General features: G+C 42.4%; 1 protein-coding gene across 2 annotated transcripts in view; it reads left to right on the top strand.

The window, feature by feature from the left end:
* The window catches only part of WDFY4 (WDFY family member 4), an 821,140-nt gene that overhangs the window by 347,332 nt on the left and 446,231 nt on the right, over positions 1-27,577 (top strand). For both annotated transcript variants that reach the window (XM_085608765.1, XM_085608766.1), the window contains 4 exons: positions 1,733-1,809; positions 8,770-8,988; positions 15,125-15,309; positions 23,388-23,619. In XM_085608765.1, coding sequence (XP_085464891.1) covers positions 1,733-1,809; positions 8,770-8,988; positions 15,125-15,309; positions 23,388-23,619 — 713 coding nt within the window. The remainder of the gene's footprint in view (positions 1-1,732; positions 1,810-8,769; positions 8,989-15,124; positions 15,310-23,387; positions 23,620-27,577) is intronic.

The raw sequence follows: 27,577 nt of genomic DNA, 5'->3' as shown, positions 1-27,577 counted from the left end.
CTTGGCCGTTACCCTCCATGCTCTCTGGAGGCACGTGTTGTGGGCCTATTCCCAAGACTGACCTCACGAAAAGTTGGTACACGGTTTATAGATCTGGCATTAGTGTTGGCTAAAAGTCAAATTGCTATGACCTCTAAATTGGCTGGAGGGCCTTCTGCTCCACACTTGGAGGGAGGATGTTACCCACTGGGCGAGGGCTGAAGAGAGGACACTAGCCAAAGAAGAGGCCAGGGGTTACGGGTTAGCCCTATAGTAGACCTATGGACCGAAGTGTTGGTGGCATGGAAGCATCCGGAGATTGGTCAGGGGGTGGAACCTGGTAAAAAAGATGCCCACTAGATGATGTAATGAATGGGGACCAGGGATACCAAGGGCTGGAAGTGTCTTTGGGAAGATATGGAAACGCCCATAGAGCTCTAAGCGTACTGTACTGCCCGGACAGGGCGACGGGCGATGACTAAACTTCCCGGCGTGGCCCACCTGACAAAGGGCACGATCTGGGGTATAGGAAAAGCTGTTGTACTGCTAGGAGGGAGCCTCCCGGTCTTTGTCCATCACACCCACACCCCTGTTAATTCGTGGCTACTCCTTTAATGTAGCCAGCAGCATCATTGTGCAGGCACGCCCACCATGCATGTGCACACCTACAAAAAATGACACTGCAGTTTTTTCTTCTTTTTAGTTACTGTCCAAATTTGATCAGTAACAAAAAAAGCACACCATTTTTTTTGAAGTGGGTGAATGGGAGCAACATGGGGCACAGGTGAGAGGCAGAAGCAACAGGGAGGGTGTGGGGGGCAGGAGAAATTCAAAATCAACAGATAGAAGAAGAGGGCACAGAGAGCAATGTGGAGCTGGGGCAGAGAAGCACATGGGCGAAAGGGAGGGACATGGAGCGCAGAAGAGGTGGAGCGAAATACATGAGGGAGGCAGCTGAAAAACACATGCACTATTGTGGAGTGCTTAGCCAAAAACAAAAAGTCGTGCTTCAGAATTGAGCAGTGGATGAACAAAAGTAATGCGTCCATGCTTCAGGTAAGGGCAACCTCAAGAGAGGAAGGAAAGACCACAGAAGCTAACAAATAAGCAAGTAAGTGACAGTAAAGCCAACCAATGATAAGCTACGTTTGGGCTCCATGCTCACTGCACACTAACAATCAATCGAGCAATAGACATGGCAGCTTAAATGCATGCAAAGCAATAGCACTGTCCCTTCCTGGGGTGGTTAGTAGGGTTACTCTTCATTTTTTGTATATTTTATTTACAATACGTTAAAAGGTGTGTTTGAAGCCCATTTCCAATCACATTGATGCAATATGCCTAATTTATAAAAAATAGTTTAGCATTTCATATGCAGATCTCACACCCCCATTCTTCCTGCATCAAATCAGGCCTCAGGGATCTATCTGACCTATGGTTCATCAAAACCCATTGGCTTGGTACTGGACCTCTTTATTTTACCTCAGGTGAATGGTGGACCCTACCCAGGACATGATGTTTAAGGGTGTGCTTGGAAAAATGTGCCTAGAGTTTACTCTGTAATGCTTTTTCTATATGGTCGTGGGGAAGAGCTTTCTATGGTGTCAGGAACATAAAGGAAGATGTTATGTGCCTTGGTTATGCATCTGATTTAATCCTCTTGATGTTTTGCGATGTATTTACTCTTTTCCATGGATAGGCTTGATTTCAAGCCAATCTTTTTTCTCTAATAATGTTCATTCTTTATTTGCAGAGGTTTATTTCTCCCCACTGTTGGCACTGTCCTGGGCATGAACGCTGAACATTCATTCTCGGGTGGAATAGGGCAAGGTAAGCAGTTCTCACCTCATTACTTTAAAAAGGCTGCGCGATACTAACCGTACCCTTGAAACTTGTAGGACCCTACTGTCTCCTGATTACTGTTTGTTACTGTGTGTTACTGACTATTGTGGCCATTTAGAGGAAGTAAAAAAGGCAAATGGCCTATCAATCCCTCATCCAGGTCCACTGCTGATTTATAGGCCACAGAAATGTTGCTTACCCAATTGCCGAGCTGCCATCGGCTCCACCATCAGGCAATACCATGGATCAGTACTTAATTTGAGCCGGTGTTTTCCGGTGCTTGGCACCGGCACTTAATTTTCAACACCGGCTCTTGTGACAGTATGCCACAAGGTGGCGCTGTCTGATTAATTTAGAGATGACCCCAACAACAGATAATTATTATATACATTAAAAATGACTTATTACCTGCCGCCCAAGCCATTCTTACACCTTTGGAGGCCTGGAATAGTCCGAACGGTCACACTTCTAGGAATGTGATGCTTGAAAGTTGTCTTGATACAATCATTAGCAGCATGGCAGGGCAATGAGTTGTGCAACTGCAGTGACTTCCTCATGAGAGCCCTGGCACTTATTTTTTTTTTACGATTGATCCAACACCAGTATCGATTCTATCCTGGGCTGCGATGTCAATCATAGCAGTTCTGGACCAAAACAAAAAGAATAAACACACCTCCCGCATACTGTGTGAATACTCCCAGGGCATCAGAGACATTAGTTATCTTTTGTCTGAAGAAAGACCCCTAGGTTTGCTGTCTTTGGGGCAAACGACATGTCAACTAGACTGCTCCACCATAGGGCAATGGCAGACCTGCCATCACTTTTTTTCTCATAGAAGAGGCTCTCACCACCGGGGCATGGGCCTCTTCCGGCTAATATACCTGCACAAAAGGTAGGCACCTCGAGATGATTCAGCAGGCCGCCTGGAGTAGCTAGAGTGGTGCCCCTCACCTCAACACCCTTTCAGCTGCTGGCCCACAGGTTCATAGATGAGGCCCTGCTTGTCCACAGAGCACCTTTGAGCAGACTGAAACACTATATCCAAGGTTTCTTTGTGCACTGTGGGGATATCCGTCTATACCTATGCAGATTCTATGCTGACTGCACACGAAAAATAATGGTGTGTGACCTATTCCACCTACCCGCACTGTTATTGCCACAGCCATTTACCACAAATTGTTTTACTGTCTGGTGTATAATTTGCCTTCAAAAGGCAAAAATATTTTTAAAGAAGGCAGACACTTCGCTCCATCATTGCATTTTCTTGTATTCTCTGAGGTGATTTCATTGACCAAGTTGGAGTAGGGCTAGCTAGAAGCAAGAGCAAGATTTGGCCTGTGAGAGAAGCACAAAAGCATAGGATGCAAGATGTCATTCACTACCAAGACAAACCTGCAACCATAGCTTAGCCCTTGCTCTTTCAGCTGATGTCTCTGCCTTATCCCTCAATCATTCTAAACCTTCTAAATTGTCGCTTCAGTGCCATCCGCTGGGTCCTCATCATTTAGTGTTCATACAGTCAAGAGGAAGATAGGAGAGTGGGGCAGTACACACCCCTTCAGCGGATGCAAGTGTCATGTTATGCCAGGCGGGTAAGAGTTTAAAAATAACAGACAAAGCTAAAGTGTGGATTTGGTGGATTAGGTGGATCCATATAATGGGCAAGCTTGGAAAATGTTTTGCCTGCCTTACAAAGGACTCTGGGAGAAAACAATATATCAGATCAAGAGAAGATAAATTACTGAATACTTATTATGAATTTGAAAACACCAAAGGTTGTGCACAGTGCTGCAGACACATTTCTGTATCTTTTTGGTCTGTATTAAATCAAGGACTTTATGTAGGGGGTTACTATGCAGAACCTGCTTAATATGCACATTTTTGGGTCTCAAGGTAAAATAAGTCCCAAGATAGAAACAGAGATGTGGGTATCCTGAGCTAGGAAACATTGAACTAAGCTAATAATGTCTCAGACTGTGTGAAGTCTGAGTATATTGAATCGACCTCATATAACTCAGCTGTGAGCACCATAAAAATATATTGACACTAAAGGAGAATGCTGCCACGTGGCATTTGATAAGCCCAAAGAAACGTATTATGAATTGCTCACCACTGAGAGAACAAACCAACTCAATTCCCAATTTGCTTTTCAAATGTTTTATCGAGATCATAGGATTCAGCTCCATAAAACTACTGTAATTAACATTGCCATGATCTCCTCAACATTTCTGAGTTTGAGATCACAATTTCTAACTAACTGATATGGATAAAAGGACCGCGTAACAATTCACCACAATAAGATTGCTGATAATTGACGCTTCATTGAATTCATCCACTCTGCTCTGCACCAGAAAGTCCTCCGGACAACATAAATAAGTCGCTCATTCCAGACTGCATGAAAATCATGGCCACAGCCCTTACAAAGTTATTCATTCTGCATGGTGTCATCTGAGAGGCCTGGTAGCATTTAGTACTAACTCCACTACTGCCCCCCCATTGCAAAGGGTATTCCTGTGTTCACACATGGTCATTTTCAAAAGGCACCCTCAAGACTGATTTGGGCCTGTAAGATCTCTCTGTTGCGGTACACTTGTGTGTACAGCAGATGTTTCCAACCAGTCGATCAGGAGCTCCCAGTAGCCCCCAGACACCTTCAGAGTAGCTTGCAGCCTTGAGTCTATTTTTGAATGAGCACAGTGTCACATTTTTCTTTTAATGTTTAGTGATGGCTGTGTTTACTTTACATTATTATCACCAGGCTGCAGATAGCAGAGCCTGATATTGAGCAGTGCTGCAGTCAGATTTATGGGCCAGGCTGGGTCACAGAGGTGAAGAATTGAAGTATTTAACTCTTAAATAAAAGTAATTGTCTTCATTTTAATGTTTTCCCATTTCAAAGTGTTGTGTTTACAAGCAGCAGGCCTTATGCTCCCAGTGGCCAGTAAACACAGTGCCATATTTATAACTGAAAAATAGTCATTTTTTTCAAATGGGATAAATTCGAAGTGAAGAAATCTTTTTCAGTGAAACATTAAGCATTAATGTCTTTCTCCACTTTCAATTAAGCCGAATACCTCTTAATGTTTTATGATGCATGTTTATTTTATTCCCTTAAAATTCTTCCCATTTAAACAAATGTATGTTTCTGTTATAAATATGGCACCATGTCTACAGGTCACTGGGAGCAAGATGCTTGGTGTTTGTAAATGTGACACTTGCAATTGGGAGACGATTTCAATGATGAGTTTTATGGAATCCATATAAACAAAGTTAACTCCTCATTTTAATTTTCTCGATACAGTGACCTATTTAGAAGTGAAAAATACAGCCATTATTTTAAGTTGCAGAAATTTAAAGTGCAGTAAAATGTTCCATACTCTGAGCATTTTTGCAGAACATTTTCTGCGCTTTAAATTCCTCCCATTTGTGTTATACATGTAACAGTGCCACATATGGTGAAAGTTATGTCCTGAGCCACTAGTTCATACGCCATAGTCTCTCAGTCACCCGTACACATATATACTCCTCATACGCACACTTTTGCATATATCATCAAAGAACACACTCTCGCTGACACACATAGCAGCCCTGTCATAATGCTAGTCAAAGTGTTTTGTTCAAACCATAGCATCTGGCTTTATGGACATTAGGCTCAAAGCCAAATAAGCAGAGTGTGGGAACATCTGTAGCTCGCGAGGATGTTCACTGATCAGAAGTAGCTCTTACTACAGAAAAAGGTTGGAGACCTGTGGTATACAGGATCCTTCAAGGAAGCCCCTTCTGTGGATTGGTTATAATATGAGCCACACTGCATGTGGTTATTTGCAGCATTTTATATGACTATGACTTTATATTTCTTGTGAACAATATTCCTTATCATACAAGACAGCAGATAGTAATTGAACCATGGAACAGCTGGATTGCCATCCTCGGTGCATTTGCAGAATGTTTCTGTGGTTAGATATTTCCTGCCAGGTGGCAGCAGAGGGAAGGGCGAGTCCTTTGCTGGCCTGACCCCATCAGCAGTGCCTTTAAGAACATCACTTAGTCCTTACGCTCAAACCAGATGCATTAGCAAAAATAAGTGATTTCATAAAAAAGAAGAAAAAGCCATTAAAACTTTACAAGCCCTTTGGACATCTCAATAAATTTTTAATGATGGCTGAGATTACAAACTTTAGACCTGTTTTAATTCTGAGTTAATGCTCGGTGCCGAACTCTATCACTTGTGCATAATTTTCTTCCTGTACAATTTCCTGTCTGAAGGGCGCATGTGGCCTGCTACTTCCTGCTGTTTCCTCTTCTTGCATCACTTCCTGTTTAGTGCCACACTGAATCTCTCTCTTCTGGCATTTTATGTCCCTGAAATTAGACTTCGTGTTTTCAAGCCAAGTTTTTCATTTACTGATTGTCATTCTTTGTATCAATAGCTGTATTTGTCAGATTGGCATGACACTTCCTTTCTTTTTGTAACAGGGGTTTGCCACTTCCTGCTTTATCTTTGCCTGTGTTATCGTCGCTTTTGGTCTGGCACTTCCTGTCTAAATAACACATCGGGGCTTTGCTTATTTAAAGCACATCTGCTTGAATATCTTTTTTATTTAATGTCACCCGGGGGCTTTTACTTTCTACCTCTTTGTGTGTCATTGAGACTGTGATGCCATGTCATTGTCACTTTTTGCAGAACTTCTTTCCTTAATATCACATTGGGTTTTACAGTTATGGGTTTTATGACAGATTACACCTGTCACTTTCTTTATTTGGATAAGAAGTTTCTGTCTTTCTTGTCATCGAGCCACGTTCAATTTTCCACTTTGTGTCGCTGCATCTGACCATATGATTTACTGCCACGGAGTCACTCAAACTTTTACTCCTGTCTTCATGACACACGGGACTGTCACTTCCTGTCATTGTCTCTCCCTGCACCACTTCCGGTCTTGATGCCACATGGAATGCCAACAGCCCATCTCTGCCTGTTTCTAGGGATCCCTGCTTTGGGAGGGATGAAATTATCTTAGTAGGGAGGAATCTCCCTACTTCTCACACCAACCCTTCTGCTTTGATGAGTTAAAAAGTTGGCCAACATGGCCGAATCTCTGACTAATTTCGTTTGTGTCAATTTCTGTCGCATTCAGTAGATTTGCTTGTATTTCACACTCCTGTATCCGTTGTTGCATTCTCCCCCTATATAAATATGGTTGTGGAGACAATACTATTTATTACTCCAAGAAATGTTGGCATGAATGTGAAAAAATGTGATATGTATAATCAGCTGCATAACTATCAAGGACACAGCAAGTGCAGTGCACCAGGACACAGAGACCTGAGGAGATCTCTAAATCCAGATATTTACAGTGTTTTAACATCCAACAAGTGGTGAGGTGGGTCAATTGTCCTCCTTGCAGTAGAGTACATAACACCCTCCTTACGCCACTGCTATTATTAAACACAGTTGAACCTTGCTAGATATGCGTTCCTACAACCACTTTACTTAGAAAGAAAACACACAGGTTACCTTATGATGAATAATAGAGTCAGAGAGATGAGCTACCTGGAGCCGACAGGGTTCATGGTGCAATCAATGAATGTTGCTATGTACATAATGACCAAAGAAGCACTGAATATCAGGAATTACTAGGACTCGCCCATCTCTGATCCTCCCTGAAGAAATATGGATGACTGCTGGTTACCAGTCTGTGGAACAGGGTCGTCGGGTGCCTATACCCTCGCTACGGTGGGTTAGGTCGGTGCCTTGGGAAGTAGTAGAAACCGCTAAACAAAGGGATACATACAGCCCATGTTGACATGGGTTTGGTAATATGGCTCACTCTCCTACATTTACATGATGATTTTGAGTGTCAACCTACTTCCACAATTTTGCACTATTGGCATAAATGCACGTGTTCACTACCACAGATTTACAGAGCTGGAATTAGTGTGAAAAAGATTTGCCAGCAAAGTATTTTTGGAGCGTAATCACAATTAAATGTTGTGAAACCTGTAGTAAGCGTGATGTTGAAAATGATCACCAATGCCGTGCTTAATTTGTGAAAAAATAAGTATGGGCCCCTCATCAGGAGGCCACTGCAGCTTGCACCACCCATTGGTCCTGTCAGTGCTGCCAATGACAGTACCAACACAACTACTAACTTCTACGCTCCTTCAAGTGTGGCAGTTCAGACTATTCCAGCCCCCCCCCAAAGTTATATGAATGGCTTGGGGGCAGTTACTAGTCATTTTTAAGGTATTACATTGACAAACAACTTTTGTTGTGCTCATCTCTAAATTAAATCAACAGCACCACCATGTGGCAGATCATCATAAGCACCGGCGTTGACAATTAAGTACCGTTGCCGAGCACCGGAACCACCGGATCAAATTTAGCACTGCGCCAATGTGTCTTTTGGAATTAATGCCAAGCTGTAATTTTATTACTCCTTCATGATGTTGCCTCCTGTAAATGTTTGGCCCGTGTTCAGGGTCGTCAGTTTTCCTGTAACTCCCCACAAATGTTTTTAAAAATACTAAGTGAGGGGAGACCCTTGAGGAACGAGGTGGTCCTGGTTGGGTTGGAGGACCCTGACTTGGTAACATCACCTCAGACTAGCCTTTGGTGTGCCTGCAAAAGTACCATAGTGGTTTGTCTTGCAATTAGTTTAATTGAAGCATTGGTGACAATAAAACAAGTTGTTGTCTTCTATTTTGAATTTCTGAATTGTACTTGAACAAAACTGCACAAGGGGCATAAGAAGAATGTCTCTCCAGCATATCTGCTCCTGAGATGGTAGGTTCCTGAATAAATGGATGGGGGATCCCCGCTATTTCATCACAGTGATGGAAATGAGAAGCCTGGAAACAGCATGTTTATGAAAAGACCACTCCTAAAACATCACTTCCTTCCCATTCTATCACTCACCCTTTCTTTCTCTTTCTCTCTTGTGTTTGCAGGAACACGCAACTTTCCTCCTCCCCTGGGACTAAGCTTCTCCTCCTGGTTCCTGGTCAGCAGGTTTAGTGACGCATCTGATGCTCATCCCATCCGGTTCTTGACCATGGTCCGTCATATGTCTAGGGCAGAGCAGCAGTTTGTCTGTCTCTCCATTAACATTACTCCTTCGGACCATTCTTTGGTCATTTCAACAGAGGAGGAAGAGTTCCAGCTCCTAGGTGAGTTTCCTAAATCATAACTATTACCTTTTTGGGCCATAGATTGGAAAAGAAAGGACATGTGAACACCTCCTTAGTGTTTGGTATTTAATATCAATAGATCCTGTTTCCTAGATTCATATAGGGTGCATAGTATATCATTTATACATTTAGATGACTTTTAAGAGAGATTATTTGTTGCAGTATATCCTATCTTTATTTAAAGAGTGAAATGTTGTATAATACTTATTTGATCAGACATAAGGTAGGAGTCAACAAATGCATCCATATTACAATCAATCACTTCATCTATCATTTTATCTTTTTTCTTTAAAGTAATTCTTAAATTCATCAATACAATCTGCTTAGTAGTTCATCAGTCTTTTACCATTGGGTTAATCCATGCATCCTTCTAATAGCCATTCTATCCTCAAACTGACTGTTTATCAGTCAATCTGAACATGAGTCAACATGACCATCAATCCATCAGTCAGTCACGCCATCAATATCTTTTGCTGTTCAACTTTCTGTTAGGGTAGTTGCCACCCAACCAGTTAATTAATCTATCTGATTGGCCACTAATTCATGAATCTTTCAATTTCTCAGTCAGTAAATTAATTCAGTGATTTAGTCATCAGTACATAGATGAATCCACACACCAGTCGACCAATTAATTCACCTGTTTGTCACTCTATTAATATACATATCATTTCATGTTCAATCAATCAGGTAATCCAATAAAGGACCAAACCAACCACCAATCTAACAAGTCATCTGTCATGCATTCAATCATTCTATTTTATCAATTATTCCACAAATCCTACAATCAAACCTCTCAACAGCCCTATCACAAACAAAAAATACTTTCCTCAACCGAACTATAGATCAGACCTTCATTTCATCCATCCATCTACTGCCCATCAATCCATTCATCCATCCTTCATTCCTTTAGTCAAATCATCCATCCACCATTTCCTCCATCCAAATAACCATTGGGCCCTCTTTTTGGTCAGCTAGCAATATAACCATGATTTAATCTACTGCTCTATTAAAATACCAACTCATACATCATTATTTCCAATCATTACACTATGTACCCAATCATTGGTGTTATCAGGCCCAAACCTTTCCATTGTCAATTTAACCTCCATTTACAACTTATTCTTTCGATCTGTCCATCTGTTACCAGATCCATCCATACCACCATCCACTCAAAATTAGTCTTTGCTGCATTCCCTCTTTTAACATAACCATCAAATAATGTATCATTGAAGACATCATTCCCTTCTTCACCCATTTCATAAGTCACACTATCAATCCATCTTTCATTCCCTCCATCAATCGAAACAGTGAAGCCACATAGCATTAATTTCATAAATCAAACCATCAATCTAGACTTACATCTATTTGTCTGTCCATCCACCCATCTGTGTTACCACCTGTCCCTTTGCCCCTCTGTTTCACCATATTTTCTCCTATGCCTATCTCCTCTAACCCACTTCCTCCCTGCTCACTGTCTGTTTCAAAAGCGAAATATATGGTGCTGCCTGGCTGAAGCATCGCCCGGCCTCCCGCCCTTGATGGATATACCTCCGACCCTGGATCTCCGGATTCCCTCCTCGAGCTTCTCCTCTTCTTCTTTCTCTATGGTTCTTCCTTTTCTTTCAGTTCTTTCTCTGTTTTTCCTAATGGGGGGCAGGGGGTGGGGAGGGGGGGATTTGTGGGGAGTTGGGTTTTCTATAAAATCAGTTTGATGTTCCTTAGCACGGAGACTGCGGCTTGAATGGACTCTTATTCTCTACCTAGACTGTGGACACCGGACTATTGGTCTATGGGGTTTGCCCATGGGGTATCTCCGGGGCACAGTTTTGGGGCCTGCTACGCCTCATATTTTCGCACAGCTGTACACCTACTTTGGCATATATTACTAGTGGTGAAGCTTGCCTCGTCTACGTCCGGGTTTGGGTCTGGGTCTGTACCTTTCTCTTTCCTATTCTTCGCTTGCCGGTCCATTCTGTGATATTACCAGTGTCATGACCTGTACTTTCTTTTCTGTTGCTAATAAATACAACTTTGACAAAAAAGCGAAATATATAATGCATCTATCATACCCACTATTTCAGCGCAACATTCACTCCATCAAACATCAATTCATCATTGTTCCACAAGTTCAACAATTAAGCCTATCATTATTATGTGCACCAGTCCTTCCATCATTCCTTCATCAGTTAATCTATCAAATAACCTTTTATCACCTCTATCAACCTCCACCTTATTCAAACAAGCTATCCTTTTTCAGTAAAATAGGTTTTTCACTCATTATGATTCACTTTAATACAATAAACAATCCATTTACAGTTCCCTGTTTTAGACCAAACATAAATCCAACAGTCAAGTCACTGCATTCTCTCCAGCAACCAAAGAATGAATTTATTCTTTAGACTCTCCCTAAATCTAACCAGTACTCTGCCCACAATCTCTCAGTACTGCAACTAGACTAAACACAAATCCATCCATCATTCTTGCCATTAATGCAAACTACAATCTATCTTCCATTCTCTCTATCCAACCATCAGTGCTATTTACAAATTACTTCATCAGTCCAATTGTCTATCAAACTATTGTCCACTCCACTGATCAGTTCACCCATCACTACATCCACCTAGCCAATTATGAATCCATCTAGGATTTCCGCCAAAGGTCCAACCACCTAGTCATGCAGAATTTCTTCCAACATTTTAGCTATCATTTTCTCACCATGCCAATCACTAATTTGTCCATCATTTAATCTTTCAGTCTATCAACCATTCATTCCATCAGATAACACTAGACCACCAATGATATACTACATCAGTTCTGTCATCTACTCAGTCATTACTCCCTAAATTATCCCAGCCATCAATGTTTTCATCAATCCTCTCATCATGGAGTTGTGTAGTTCCTAATGATACATAGGATCTGCGCGTTTAGAAAGCATAAACCTAGGGATTGGTGTCCAGTCAGATTCCAGACACCCCAAAGGATATGTTAGCCTTTAGACCAGCTATCTCACAGTGCCCCCATAAGCCCCCTAACCTTACCAAGGAGCAAACAGTTTCTGGAAACTATCAAACATGAAAACTCTTGATCCTTCAGGGATCATGAAAACAGTGCAGTACTTTTCGCTCAGTCACTCGTACTCACTCAGACTCAGCGAGATATACAGAATAAACGATGGGGACGTTTTCAACAAGCATGTATTGAACCAGCATCATTCTAGTGTAAAACATGTTTGCTGCGACAATCATTAGACAGAAACAGATATATAAGATTACAAGCACTGACAGAGTAAATAAAAGGTAAAATTCTACCATGGTGCTAAAACAGTACATATATGCAGGCATATCGATACATGGCATAATCAGGCGTACTCCTATGATGCAAACCCTATCTCAGTGTACCTAAGCGTAATTAGCATATATGCAGGTGTAAAGCCAAAAATCCCCTAGGAAAGAGCCAACCCCATTACCTGATGGGAGAGAACAAAGGACCCCGTCTTGGTCTCGAGTTGGACACCCCACAAGGGTTGCCAGACCACTGCGTGCTGGAGCTTCTGCGTGCAGAGACCTCAGCGTCTTGTGTCAGCATGGAAGCTTTTCCTCTGGTAACCCAGTGAAGATATGGTTCTTACATACACAAAAGTACCCTCAGGGGTTCTACCTAGATATGTAATGGCTTGCCATTATGTATACTGGACCTGTCATCCAAGGATGACATTAGCAGTGACTTTTGTACAGAGTTATTATACAGTAGATGGTAATCCTACTGTATACGTCCTGGGCAGGGGATTAAGATATGATACTAGAAATCCTCATGCATAATAAATTAGGCCAGTTTCAGAGAAAACTGATTGACATTTATTCAGCCTATAACTAGGTAAAAGGTCAGTGCCAGAACCGTTATGCAGAGCAACGTAAGACGAATGTAGGTAAAAGGTCGTGTAGCTACCTAGGCCAATATTGGGGTACATTGGGGCTCATAACAATGCCAAATGCACACCTATTGATAGTTTCTCTTCAGGCATCCATCCATCTACCTGTTTTATATTAATTAAATCATTAACCATTTTAATTTTCTAAATAAACTAGATTTTTCAACAATCTATAAACCTGTACATCTGTTTAACAATCAGTCTATAAATTATTAATACCATTAGACTACCCATTACTCTGGCAATTGGTTCAATCTTTTAATTAATTCAGTCACAACTCACGTTATTTATGCCATCAAAAGCCATTTAGCTCTTTCCTTAAAAGTCATGAACTCATTGTCTGTTGTAGGGAGTATTTGCTTAAAGAACTACAGATTCTACATCATCTGCTGCAAGTCTTGCATCATCTTCTCCAAGTTTTAACGGTTTGCCCCTAGGGTTACTTTCAAAGCAGAGAAAAGTAACTAGATATGTGTTCAAAAATTTGTAAAGGTCCATTATGTAAAGTGGTCTTTCTCTATGGAGTCCATGCAGCTTTCTAGCATAATCAGGGTCTGAAGCGCAAATCAAATTATGTCTTTTGTTGACACCAATGTTTAGCCAGAATTATGTTCTAGAACTGATTTTTTTTTACATGAGGACTCTTAGAGAACAAACACCGGACATCAAATCTATGGTCACAAAACACTTTTTTGGGTTAAGAATGGTCTCAGTTGGTGAGGGGTTTCAGATAATGTGCCTTGCTAAACATGATATCATGGCCCAGCTGTGATAGAATATTAACCCGTCCAGCCCAAGGTCTCTTTTCTGTCCAAAGATGGCGTTTCATTACACGAGGAGGCTTGAGTCTCTGTGGCTAGTGGTGAACATGTATGGTTTCTAACTCGAGGTGGTAAATCAGATGTCTAGCACCTGTCACCTAAAATAGGGGGAACTCTGGATCCTAAGATAAAATTGAGTTGTCTGAGTTTAGGCAAAATGTGAACCTCATGAATTGCTCTATATTTTGAGGTATGAGCCTGAAAGCCTAAAGGAAAAGAAAATAGAATACAATGTTTGAAACATTTAGCTTGAAATCTTATACAGACTAGGTAATATGCATTACATTCGAAAATCAAATCTTTCAGATTTTGCACATTTATTTACTGAGATATTCCCTTTGGGTAAGGGAGCCAACTCTATCACCTACACATGTGCCCTACTGTTTTTCATAACGCTAATCCTAGTTCTCATTCCAAAACCCTAACCCTTACACAAAATAAGTTGTGTACTAAGGATGATACAGGCACTAATGCAAGAAGGAATATTGTGGCAGAGATAGTTTTGCAGCAAAAACAGCCACTAATTAGAGTGATAGGGGCCCATCACTCCCCTTTGCATTGGTGCTACTGCACCTACTGTGCTATTGATAGTTACGTTCCTGCACTAAACAGGAATTCCACCTTCTAACCCAGACAATATCAGTGAAATGTGCTGACCCCAAAAATAACCCTTTTACTTACACCAGCCCAAACCCTTACACTTAATCTAATCAAAACCACCACCTTCACCCTCACCCTACACCTAAACCTATCTCTAACTTTCACAAATCCTAACCTCACCCTGAAGACTATCCCTCAAGCTATCCCTTACCTTCACTCTATCCTCAGTCTTCAACTTTTTGCTACCCTAAACCAAGCATTTTCCCTGCACTGACAGTTAATCCTACACTTACTCTCACACTTACTTCTCCACTTTTGAAAAACGTTTTGAGACTTTTTTTAACGTTTTTTCAAAGTCCTTATATTTGATTTCAGACTTTTTGTTGTTTTAAATGTTATTATTGAACTTTTGACCTAATGCCAACCCTGTGGCTCATGGGATGTCTCTGCTAACTGAGGCTTAAACCTCTACTTACTTTGTGAAGTGAGGTATAGCTCAGCTGCTTGCGAAATCTGTGTGACGATTGTTTCAGAGAGCTGACCATTGAGAGCCCATTTCACAAAGAGCCTTCACAGTCGTGACGGAAGCTCCGCACTCATAGCAGAATCTCCGCAAAGAGAAACTGCAGTGTGGAGATTCTGCCACAAGTGCAGAGGCTCTTTGTGAATTAGACTCTAAATCTCTTGCCTGCATGTCTTGAATAGACCGGAAGCTGTGTCTTATTCTGTTTGTGGTTTGCCTGAGCTCATCTGTCTTCCATTGTAGACATGATGGAACTGGAAACCCTGGATGTGAACCTACCTCCTGCACCCAGCAAGGCTCAGTTCAATGTCTCCAGGTTGCTGGCGGTCGGCCAGTGGCAGCACCTAGCTGTGGTGCTGACCAAGGACGTGAAGAGGACCTGCACTGTATCAGCTTACATCGACGGAGAATTTGTGGGTTCATCAAAGGTTTGTAGTTCACTTCTTACCATGAGCGGGAGAGTTCAATGTAAATGTAAATGTATGGGCATTTATAAACCACAACTGTTACTCCAAGGAGTGTCCTGGCGCTAGTGCAGAAGTGGACCAGTCAAGAAGAGCATGGGATCAACATCAGTTGTTGGAAACGGTGATGTTTTTATTTTTTTTCGGAACATAGGGGTTGCTTTAATGCATCTTAATTCCAGGGGAAGTTTGTTCCAAGGAGACAGACCCAGGAAGGAAAAGAATCTGCCCGCCGTCCTTGCTTCGCAGATCCAGGGGATTTTGGCCAAAGAGAGATTTGGTGAGCGCAGACTTATGAGGGGAGTGTAAAACCCGATTCTGGCTTGTAAGTACCCTGGGCCTGTCCCATGCAATGCTTTGTGGATAAGTAGTGGGATCTTAAAGGTGATCCTCTTCCCAAAAGGAAGCCAATACAGGTCTCTAAGAAGTAGAGACACATGAGTTCTCCGAGGAAGGCAAAATATTGTACAAGCGACTGCGTTCTGGACCATCTGCAGCCCATTAATTGGATGATCAGGCAGGCCTAAATACAGTGAATTGCCACATAGTACAGTCTAGATGTAATCAGAGCTTGGACCATCTGTTGTGTAGCCACCAAGGACAGGAAGTGAAGGAACTTTCTCAGCATACATAAAATGACAAAACAGCTTCCACCACTGCATTGACTTGCAAGTGAAACGAAAGTTGTCCATCAAACTAGATACCTACATTTTTGACAGATTTGGTGTGGGTTAGTGGTGGAGGAGCGTCCTTTGGCCAGAAGGTCTGCCAAGGTTCCTCTTCCCTCAGGCCAAAGAAGAGGAGCTCAGTTTTCTAGGCATTACATTTCAGTTGCTGGAAGGAGAGATATTGGAATACTTTAGACAGAGAATTTCTGATTTTCTCACCCGGAAATGTTTAATTTTTTCCCCATGAAAAGAGCAGGTGGGTGTCATCAGCATACGCAAATAATTTAGTACCCAAAGCCTCTGCCATGCTTGCCAGGGTTGTCAGATACACATTAAATCGTGTAGGGCTTTATAAATATATAGATACGGCGTATGTTAACAAGCATTGGCAATGCCATTAGGTCTGGCTTTAAAGGAATGTTGGATGGTAATTTGAAGGATTACAAGCAAACAGCATAGAAAAATATATGTATTTGTGTGAAGCAAAGATCTTCAATAATGTTGTATTTTTTTGCCATTTGTTTATTAGCATTTAATCTTAAGGACAGTTACGCAAGTGCATATGCAGAAGGTAACCTGGGCACTTACCCGTGTGTTACATTTGTGGGACATATCATCACTGCATTAGCAATTACATAGGTGTTGCAATTACAATGCGTCAGGTTGATATACCAGTTATAATACATATTACAAATCACATGTTGACATGAATAGTCTCACCCATAAACAACCGAGAACATGCCCTTGGTCGATATCAAATTAAACATTACTGTATATCAGACATACCTCATTGCCTCATGGCTCAACCAATTATATTAACATAAGCAGAATAATAAAGAAACTATGATCTAGAATAATGTTAGTGATGGTTGTTCCATACTTTAGCAACCTATTTCTTCACAGATGAAACTCCAGTCTAAGCTATAAACTGCCCCAGTCAATATATTCACAGTAAAACTTTAGGGGTTAAGCAAACAAAATGCAAATATTAACTATCATAATTGAGCAAAGAATCAGCAGGCAAACCTAAGCAAAGGCTAATAGAATTCAACACAGAAGAATGTCCAAACAAACACACCCCCAGAAGCATATTAGAAATCAAGGCGCCCGCACACCCACCACCAGATATGGGGTTTAATGCAGTAATATGTCGACATATGGTTGGAATGTGTCTACAAAAACAATCTACAATAGACAAAACAGAGCCATGGGGACACCCGAACCCAGACCATTGAAAGAGTCTATGCAAGAGAAATGCCTGGACAGTGCAGCCCAGCGGCACAGGCGACCACTCCAGGCAATGACATCCCTCTCTCTTGTCCCTCGAAGCATCAGCGCGTACACATGTCAACCAACACACTAACAGGACTTTAAAAGGATATAGTAAGCAAACACACTATCACAAAATAAACATTATCGCAATTGCGTGCCATATTGCACACATGCATCTGTCAGTGGAGATCTTGACAGTGCTTAATTTGTTGAAAAGAAAAATAACAATAAGTGTCAGGGCCCTGCAGCTTGCACCACACATTGCCCCTGCCATGCTGCCAATGATAGGAACCACACAACTACTAACCATCACACTCCTACAAGTGTGACAATTCGGACTATTCCAGGCCCCCAAATCCTTAAGAATGACTTGGGCGGCAGGTAATATTAATTTTTAATGGATATAGAATTAATAAACAATTGATGTTTTAATTTCTAAATTAGACAGACATCGTCACCCTGGGGCAGACTGTCACAAGTGCCGGTGTTGACAATTAAGTGCTGGTGATGAGCACCGGAAATCACCAGCTCAAATTATATACTGGATCTTGATAACACACAGCAACCACAACACATTTATTGTTCCACAACATGAACAAAACTTAAAATGAAAACAAAAGAAAAATATCACCAGGTGACGTCAGATATGAGGTCAGGAGACAAAGGCACAGTCTACACAGGGTGCAAACCTTTGCTGACATTCATAGGCGCTGAAAGTAGGGGTGGAGGGGTGCAGCTTCCCCATAAATAGTTGGAGTACAGAAGGTGCTTGAGCAGTAAAAATGCCTTTATGTTTTGTGTTTATCGTGTCACATTTGCTGCCGGTTCAAAGACAAAGGTCAAATGTCAGGATATGCTGCCCAACAAATTGTTTTTTATTCTGGAACTGGTGTGCACTTTTATTTTACTGACTGCAAAGAGGATTTTGTAAAAGTGATCTAGATGACAATACTACCGGGGTACAGGAGGTGAAAGGAAAAGTTGTAGGATGTCAGTCTTTTTCTACCACACCTGTAAATACTAGTAAGTGAACTGTACACATATTTCAAATTCTATCAGCAATTAGGAAAGCACATTTTTGTAATTCTGAAATGTGATGGAAACAAAGATTTTAATAGGATCAAAATAAATCAAGGCACTTTACTTGGTGATGCCAAATAGTATATATTCCCTGAAACCCAATTTCCAAACCTTATTGTTTTTTACTCTATATATATTTACCTGTAAACTGCATGTCGGTGCAGATTTAGTGGCCATTTCAATGGAAAATGTGCTGTCTGTAAATGACAGTGTGACACCACACCGGTGCTCCAAAATGCACCTTCAGCTACATGCCACACTCTTACCACTCTGCTGCTGAATGGGCATGGCACATTTCTTTCCTACACTTGTTTATTTTTGTGTGGTGCTTGGATTTTTCACCATTCCTATGTCTCTAGCTAGTAGCAGCACCCCCACTCTGAATATTGTTCCAGCACCACTGCTGACATTAGCTGGGATCAGCAGGTCAAGCGATCCATGTTAACTTACCCTCCTATACCCCTCTGAGGTTGTCAAACTGTACTGCCATTAAATTGGTTGATGATCTACCTATTTTCAAAACACTTAGAAAAGTATGGTAGGAAGCGTTATAAGCATTGTCCCAACAAGAAGTACTGGCGGATACATGTCACGGGGAACAGCCATGAATAGCGATGAAAGACTATGCTGCCCTTGCCAAACATTTTGGAGTAGTAGTAGCAAACCGTCCCTACTAGTCTTGTGGGTCCTGACCATAGCCGCTGACAGTAGGGGTGCTGGGGTGCTGCAGCACCTTTAAAATAGACATGCTAGTGTTCAGAAGGTGAATGGGCAATAAAGACACCTTTAGATTTAGTTTTGATCTTTTCCCGTTTGCTGTACGTTCAAAGACAGAGGTCAAATATTAGGCTATGTCTTCTGATTGATTGCTGCATATTCTTTAACCATATATATTATTTTCATTCTCTGACTTCAAAGTAAGAGGATTTTGTAAAGTGAACTATCTGACAATCTTGCTGGGGTACAGGGAATTTGAAAGGAAAGGCTGTAGGATATCAGGTATTCTTAATACACAATATTTAAATGCCTGTAGATGAACTGCACAAATGCTAAAAAATATTTCAGCAGATAGGAAAGCTCAAATGAAAGACATTTTTTGCAGTTCGGAAGTGTGATGGAAGCAGGGATTTTAAAAGGCTCAAGATATATCAAGACACTTTACCTGGTGATGCACAATTGATAAATATTGGCTGAAACCTGATTTCCACGTTTGTGTACTCTATAGTTTTATAAGTAAAACTGCATATCAATGTACATTTTGTTGCCATTTATATGGAGAATACACTGTCTGTAAATGACAGAGAGCTACCTCACCATGCTTTAGAAATATATGTGGCAGTGTGCTCCGAAACGGATCACCTACTACACCAAAAACTCTCCAGTTGAATTGGTGTGGCTCATTTGCTACACTTGTTCTTTGTGTAATGCTTGAATCTTTTACAATCCCTGTGACTTCAATGATATGACATTGATGGCAGCACACCCATTCTGAAAATTGTTCAAAGACCACTGGTGGTAACCAAAATAACTGTTTATGCACCAATCAGTGTATTGCCATACGGCCTCAATGAAGTGACCCTATCAACACCATATAGTAACTGGATCACTGTGTGGCCAAACACCATTGGAAGGAAGAATGAAACTCAACAAAAGTGAGGTGAGATGTGGCATAATGACTAGAGCTGTTGATATTGGAATTGGGGCAAGTGGTTTTAGCCCGGGTCTCCGCACAACATTTGATGATTTTGGGAAAATAACAGTCTTCCAGGGGCCCGGTGCTAAAAAGAAAATGTGTAATATAAACTTCCACTTGTGCAATGTAATCGAATTCCCATGTAAAGTGTTCTATTGCCCCTGGGCCAAGTTCTCAAGATATATAAAACTTCAAATAATAATAAAGTCACACAGGAGCATCACAGCACTGACTGTACGGGTATTGTACAGCCCCAACGGTTGGAGACCAGATCTTCTATGGCTGGCCAGCTTGAAATTCATCATCTACAAAATAAACCACAGTTGATTCCAAACCTTAGATTTGCTTTAGTGAACAATCACTCTTTGCAGGGTCTGATTGACCTATAGGCAGGGCACTGGAATTCTGCTGTTTTGTAGGAGCAGCATTGACGCAGTGGCGGCTTCTCCGCTAAGGCGGTGGAGCGTCACCCCATTGGTTTTCAGCACTGCACAAAAGGAAAAATAAAATGATAATAACACGCAATTATCATTTTAATTTTCCATGCTGAGGCAGTTCGGTGGGGCGGGGCTGGGCTGCTCATAGATCAGGGGAAGGAGTGGTGGGCACTTTCTAAGTGTGCATGAAGGTTTGGCCGGCCGTCTTGGACCGGCCAAACAGTCTTGCGCACATAGCTTGTTATCCACCGGGCTGTAATGCGCAGCCTGGGTTGAGAACATGCACAGCTTCCCAGTCCCTGTCTGAGCACCCAACCACGACATTCAGACCAATCACGATGCTGCTGTCATGGTGAAAGCAGCATTGTGATTGGTTTAGGGGAGTCTGGGAGCCTGTGTGCTTCTGGTTCACACAGAAGCAGGGGACGGAGGAGAAGCGGTGGCCGGCCAGCCGGCCTGCCGGCGGGTAAGTGATCTTTTCTCATTTTTTTCCTTTTCTTTTGAACCCCCCTTACCCGTCCCACTACTACTGCCAGGGAGCTGCCACCACTGGTTTTTTAGCATAAATATGAACTTGCTTAAGTTGGAATATTGGGCCAGGGACTTGCGGGAATGGGCGGCAGCGGAGCTAATTCGGCGGTGGCGGATCCGGAGGGATGAGAAGGTGGGAGAGGACACGAGGGCCTTGTACATTATGATCTCGGAGATTCCCATAGTAGAGGGCCCCATTCCGCATATATCGGGGAAACACAAATTGACCGTGACGGTTCAGAAGAGGAGGTTCAATCAGAGGATAATCTCAGCCGGAAAACAGTATGGAAACACCTGTGAAGGGACATTGTTCGCCCTGTGTTATATGACATGGGGAAGAGGTTTTTCCTTATGTGCCCCGGGGGTGGGGGGGGGGATAAGTTAAGAGTTAACATGTTATGATTTGCTTTTCTGTGAATCATTTGTTCAGATCCGAATACAGTACTGGGAGTATTAACGCAAGACCTCAGTTGCAAACAAATCTATCCTTTTGAAAAGATTGTATTGTTTCTTTGTGTGTTCGTCACTTAACCACAATTACTCGAGATATGTAAACATTGCAGCGTTTGTACTGTACTGTGTCTTCGGACGATAGAAAAACACAATAAAAAATGTATGAAAAAAATATGAATTTGCTGCAATTGGCGCACAATCCTTCATTGGCTGCATAATTTTCTGATGTTTTTAAAAAAATGGTTTCTAGCACAAATGGATTAAAAGTTACTAAAAAGCGGCAACATGTTACCATGCAGTGGAAGGCCCCTTGAAAAGACTCACCTTTCCGTTTTTAATGCTGTATAAACTGGTACTTGTGAGGTGAAACCCATGCCCAGGCACTGTTAAGAAGTGTAAAAAGGTCAAAATTATGAATTAATACTATGCAGAGTGTGCAGCATTATGTCACATAATTTGCCTTTTCTTGACACATAATTTGGCCCTCCTTGGCCGCGTAAATTGGTCGTCCCCTGCCGTATAATTCCAATGGCCCTGTCTAAAGGGGAATCTGGCAGCACCTAAAGGGCTGGACTGATAGGGTCGTGTGTAGGATAATTGTGGGTCTGGTGGCCCAGTCTGTACTCTTGATTTCTCTGATATTACCACAACTGTTGATTGCGGAAAGCACAAATGCATACAGTCTCCCTATACAGTGTGCCTGCACAGGTTCAAAACCGGCCAGATTTGCAAATGTGGACCACCTTTTAGCTATCTTGTGGACACCACAACCTTTTAACAACAGAACTCCTCGACGGTTAAGATCGAGTCTAAATTGCAAGGAACAAGTTGTTGCACAATACAACATACAAGTAACTCATGCAGGGCACTTGCACCATTGCACATTTACGAACTGCGTGACAATCCCATGTCTGTTGGTCAATCCACATGAACTAGTGCCTTGGAAAGTCTGGTCAAGAAAGCAGTTACAGAAGTCAAAAGTCTTCTAATAAGTTGTCCAAGCAGCACTAACATGTGTAGCGGTTTTACCAACATGAAAGATCTTAGGAAGCTTTCCAGAGGTGACCGTGACATTGAATGTCACCTGCATGCGATTCTGTGCCCAAGCACGTTACAGTTTTACAATATCAGAGCTCAAGAACTCATGCCACCCAATAAGTCAAATGGTGCATATCGCGGAGATGGTGAGGAATAGCCCCCACAGGAGTCCCCAACATGACAGAATGGGAATAGGGTTGGCATCTGGACCCATAGCCATACAAGCTGCCAGGAATGACACAGACCGAGGTGAGTAGATGTGCAGGTTACAAAATATGCTTAAGCCTGCTTTTTGACAATAGTTGGGATTGTCACCACAGCGGCTTCATTGGTACACAAGGAGGGTAAATCCCTTGCAGGTAGCATGCCAGAGCAGCGAAGAGCCTACAGTACATGCATGTAGTGAATTACAGTCGGCTGTTGAGAGGATGGTACAGTTGCGTGATGAGTATGCTCCATCAGCATACTTAAGGTGACAGGGATATAACAGTCCAAATCCAAACAGCGCATGAGCACACCACACAATTTCTTAAGCCTGTTCGCTGTGTGCGGCAAGGACTTGCTGATTGTAAAGTGACTCTTGCAAAACCTTGCAGACTGTAGTCAATGCTTTTGAGCTAACACAATTGGACACACTTAGTGTAGACACTTTCCAGACACTGCAGCTATGAATAAGACATCAGAATGTTCGCAGATATCCACAGGGGAATTTTGGCTCGGGATGACCAGGGTGTCTGCCCTGAGAGGCCTAATATGTTTCCATGGGGACATGTGGCACATTGATGGAGAGCTTTGACTGTATCTGTGAATCAAATGCCTAGTTCTGGTCTTCACACCCCACTCACTCTAACAGTTTCCTTCCTCTGACAGATCCAGTACATCCAGCCTCTGGCGGGGCCCTCCACTGCTCTGGATTCCATGTCCTTCCTCGATGTCTACGCCTACATTTCTACTCCAAGGATATGGAAGCAGAAATCCTCCCTGCTCTGGCGCCTGGGTCCCACCTACCTCTTCGACGACCCTGTCCCTGCTGAGGCCCTTCAAGTGATTTACAGACTCGGGCCCAGCTACTGTGGAAGTTTCCAGGGGCTGCAGGACCACGGTACGTGCAGCTTCATTGACCAATCCATGATGGATGCCTGTCAGTTCTTTCTAAAGTAGTAACCTGTTGCGCCTCCATTAAGGATAGGGCTTATACTGCAGCGGCTTGGGGAGATTTACGACCCGTGCTGGAGTTTCCCCTCAGGGGCATGCGATGATCTCTGAATAATCTGCACAGGGAGGCAGAAGAAGAGCCGAAGAGCTTCAGAGGTGGGCCAGGGGCATCGGCGTTTAATGAAGAAGCTTTTTAACTAAAGTACGCCGGCATCATCCATTATTGAGCAGACGGAGCAGCCACATGGCCGCCATCGATCGCACGAGTTCAAAGGAGTCGAGTGCCCACTTCACATCCGATGCCCTGGCTCAGCCAGTGTTGGAAAGAGTGCTCATGCCCAGGCAGGGCAATAGTTTGGGCTCCTGATAACATGATAAATGTAGGGGTGCACAAAAATTCCTTATCTTTTTCTAATTTAATGGAAACTTGCACAAATATCCATTTTCAGTGAAATATTGTTTGCTAGTATCTTTCCTTACTTTTTCACACGAGGGCATGCTCTGCTTAAGAAAGCTTTTGATGCACTGGCTGAAGCAGTGCTTGATTTGTAAAAACGAATAAGTGCCAGGGCCCTCCTCAGCAGGCCATTGCAGTTTGCACCACAAATTGCCACTATACTAACACAACCAGGGCTAGACTAGCCGTAGCGGGCACCGTGCGTTTTCCGGGTGCGCCAGAAGGGTGGGGGCCGGTTTTGGACCTTGGGGGGCAAGTTTTGTTACTTGGGACCAGTTTTGCAGCAGTGCTGCAATATCGGCCCCTTGTGACAGTAGCTGGAGTGGTGCTTCTCACTAGTTCCCCTCCTCCTGGCTACCAGGGCCGGTCGAGCAGGTTGCCAGGGTTGGTGGCAGTTCCAGTCCGGCCGTGAACACAACTACTAACCATCACACTGCTACAAGTGTGACAATTGAGACTGTTTGAGGTCGCCAAAGCTTTAAGAATGGCTTAGGTGGCAGACATTAGTTGTTTTTAATGTTTATTGAATTAATAAACAACTGTTCTGCTCATTTTTAATTTGCACAAACAGCGCCACCATGTGGCAGGTGTTATTAGTGCAGGTTCAGGCAATTAAGTGCTGGTGCCAGCACCGGGAACTGCCAGCTCAAATTAAGCACTGGGCAGGAGACTAGTTTCAGCGGACAATGGTCCGGATGTACAACCATTGGCAATTGCGACTCACAAATTGCGCCAAATTGCAATTCGCAAATTGAGCCAAATTGCGACCCGCAATTTGCGAGTCGTAATTGCAAATGTATAACAGTGTCTGAGACACTGTTTGCGACTCCCAATGGGGTCACAAATTGCATGCCTCATGCATATTAATGAGTCTGTCATGATTTGCGGCCCCATTGGGAATGACTGGCACTCCCAGGGATGGTGGCCTGCTGGGGTCAGCAGATCTCCATGACTGGGACTGCTTTTAAATAAAGCAATTTTTTGGGGGGAAATGCAGCCCGTTTTCCTTAAAGGAAAACAAGATGCATTAAAAAAAAATATGGAACGTTTTTGTTTCATTTTTTAAGGGCAGGCAGTGGTACCTGCTCTGAAACAATATTTGTGCATCCATTCACAAAGAGGAAGGGGTCTCCTGGTGACTCCTTCCCATTTGCGAATGGTTTACCACCCTCTAGCAAAACATTCGTACATAGGGTTCAGACTCGCTATTGAGGAGGGACGCCCTCGGACCCTTCCTAATAGCGAGTCGCTTACCATATTTTGCGAGTTGCTATTTAATTAGCGACTCACAAAATAGGGTTGGTACATGGGCCACAGGATTTTTGCATGCGCAAACGGGTCTAAAACCCATTTGCGCATGCAAAAATCCGTCGTACATCTGGCCCAATGTCTCTTAGCCAGACATTTTCTGTGCAGACCGGTCTCCTGGGGGTAAAAATCATGCAAAATCTTATCTTGCTGAATTTTGAAAAAATTTGAGTAAGGCAAAATTCACAAATTTTGTGAATGTTGGTGCATGATTTTAATTTTTCCTTGCCCTAGATAAAAGTACAGACCATTCACACGACAGTCCATCCTTTCTCTGTGAGGCACTATCTCGGCTTCATAATTGATCTTGCCTGTCCTGGCTGCAGAATAGTATGTAGGACTCATTATGGAAGGCAAGAAGTCCTCTGAGAATGCCAACCTGTTTATTTGCATTGAAAGCTTTTCCATGATTCAGCATGCTGCAGAGATCCTCTGTGTCACAAGCAATGCCTACACACTCCGAAAGAACAAACCTGCTCAGCAGAACTCGCAGGCTATTATCAAGACCTTTACTACCGGATACCTCTGTATTACAGGGACAAACGTTTTCTAGATGAGGACTTTTCTTTTACACATTGCTTTCATGGGTATTAGTCCATTTGGTTCAAGTAGCAAACTATGATTACAAATTCCACATGCACTGATTTGTTAAGTGGAAGAACAGCAGTGGCTCCTCCGTTAGGGTGGAGGAGCGTCGCCCCACTGCTCTCCCAGCAGTGCAAACAGGAAAAATAATATCATAATAAAACGATGTGCATATCATTTTATTTTTCAGCACTTAGGCAGTCTAGGGCGGGGTGGAGTTGGGTTGGGCTAGGCTATCCTGATGAAGGAGGGAGGAGAAGTGGTTAGCACCATAAGTGCTGATGTTGGTTTGGCCAACCGTCGGCAAAACTGACATGCGCACATAGCATTTCTCCAACCCAGGCTGCGTTGTTCAGCTGGGTGGAGAATAGACACCGGGTCCTAGGGTCTGTCTGAGTGCCAAACCAGGCTGCTCAGATTGATCCCGGCACTTCTCTCATGCTGGCAATAGTTTTACTAGCTAACAACAAAGGGTTCTGGCTTCTGATCAGTAAGGCTGAGCCCAATCAAGTGAATTAACCACCAAACTGCCAATACTGATATTGATTTCTCTGTTACTTTATTACGGCGCATATAATAATTTGATGCTACCAGGGGATGTTTATTTCTACTCCTTCTTGTTTATTTTTCAGTAGACTTTTTTCGTCTTTTTAACTCATACTTTTCAAATGTAATAAAAAATTACAATATAAATTACTAAGAAACACCACATCAAATATTCAGTACAAACGTATCAAAAATAGATTTCTTCAAAATCTGACAAACGTGAACATTCAATGACAACATTCAAAGACGTAGACAAAAAGACAACGTTTATAAGACAACACCCATTTTGCCCTGTACGGTTTTATAACCTTGATTTAATTCTCTATAACCTCATATTTAAGGCCGTTTTCCAAACAGTGCTTTAGATGTTATACTTATAGCTCCCTGTTGCGAACATCAATGGAACTCTTATAATTTATATCTTTTTTTATGTTTTAGTCAAGACGCAACCTCTGGTGTTTTTAATTTATGCCTATGCACTTGTTTGGATTGACAAAGGTCGACGAGTTTCGAACCCTCCTTTTCTTCAAGGGGTTCTCCTCAGGACCAACAAATACTATTCTTTGAGATCAGCCGGTCTCTTCTGTACATGATACTTCATTAAGCAATCAAATCTGACATAGTCCCAGACATTTTCTTCTCAAAGACGTGGTGTTTTATTTCTTTTGCCACACAGTTTTCTGTAGAGGATCACGGCAGTGTCTTCCTGGATCTTGATTCTTCTTTTTATTGGGACACCGCCTTTCACAGTTCTTATTTCTGTTTCTTATTTTTTGTGTCTTTGCGAGTTGTTTTGTTCGTAATATATGCTCCAATTGGCTCTTTCTTTCGGTTGTTTGCTCCGACATGACGGCGTCCTGCCTGCGAACGACGGTTCCCTTGAAGGAAAGGAGGGTTCGAAACTCGTCGACCTTTGTCAATCCAAACAAGTGCATAGGCATAAATTAAAAACACCCAAGGTTGCGTCTTGACTAAAACATAAAAAAAATATAAATTATAAGAATTCCAT

Source organism: Triturus cristatus, chromosome 1_2 (assembly GCF_964204655.1).
Source record: "Triturus cristatus chromosome 1_2, aTriCri1.1, whole genome shotgun sequence".
In the NCBI taxonomy this organism is placed as follows: domain Eukaryota; kingdom Metazoa; phylum Chordata; class Amphibia; order Caudata; family Salamandridae; genus Triturus; species Triturus cristatus.
The sequence above is the reverse complement of the archived record's forward strand: the minus strand, read 5'-3'. Positions and strand labels throughout refer to the sequence as shown.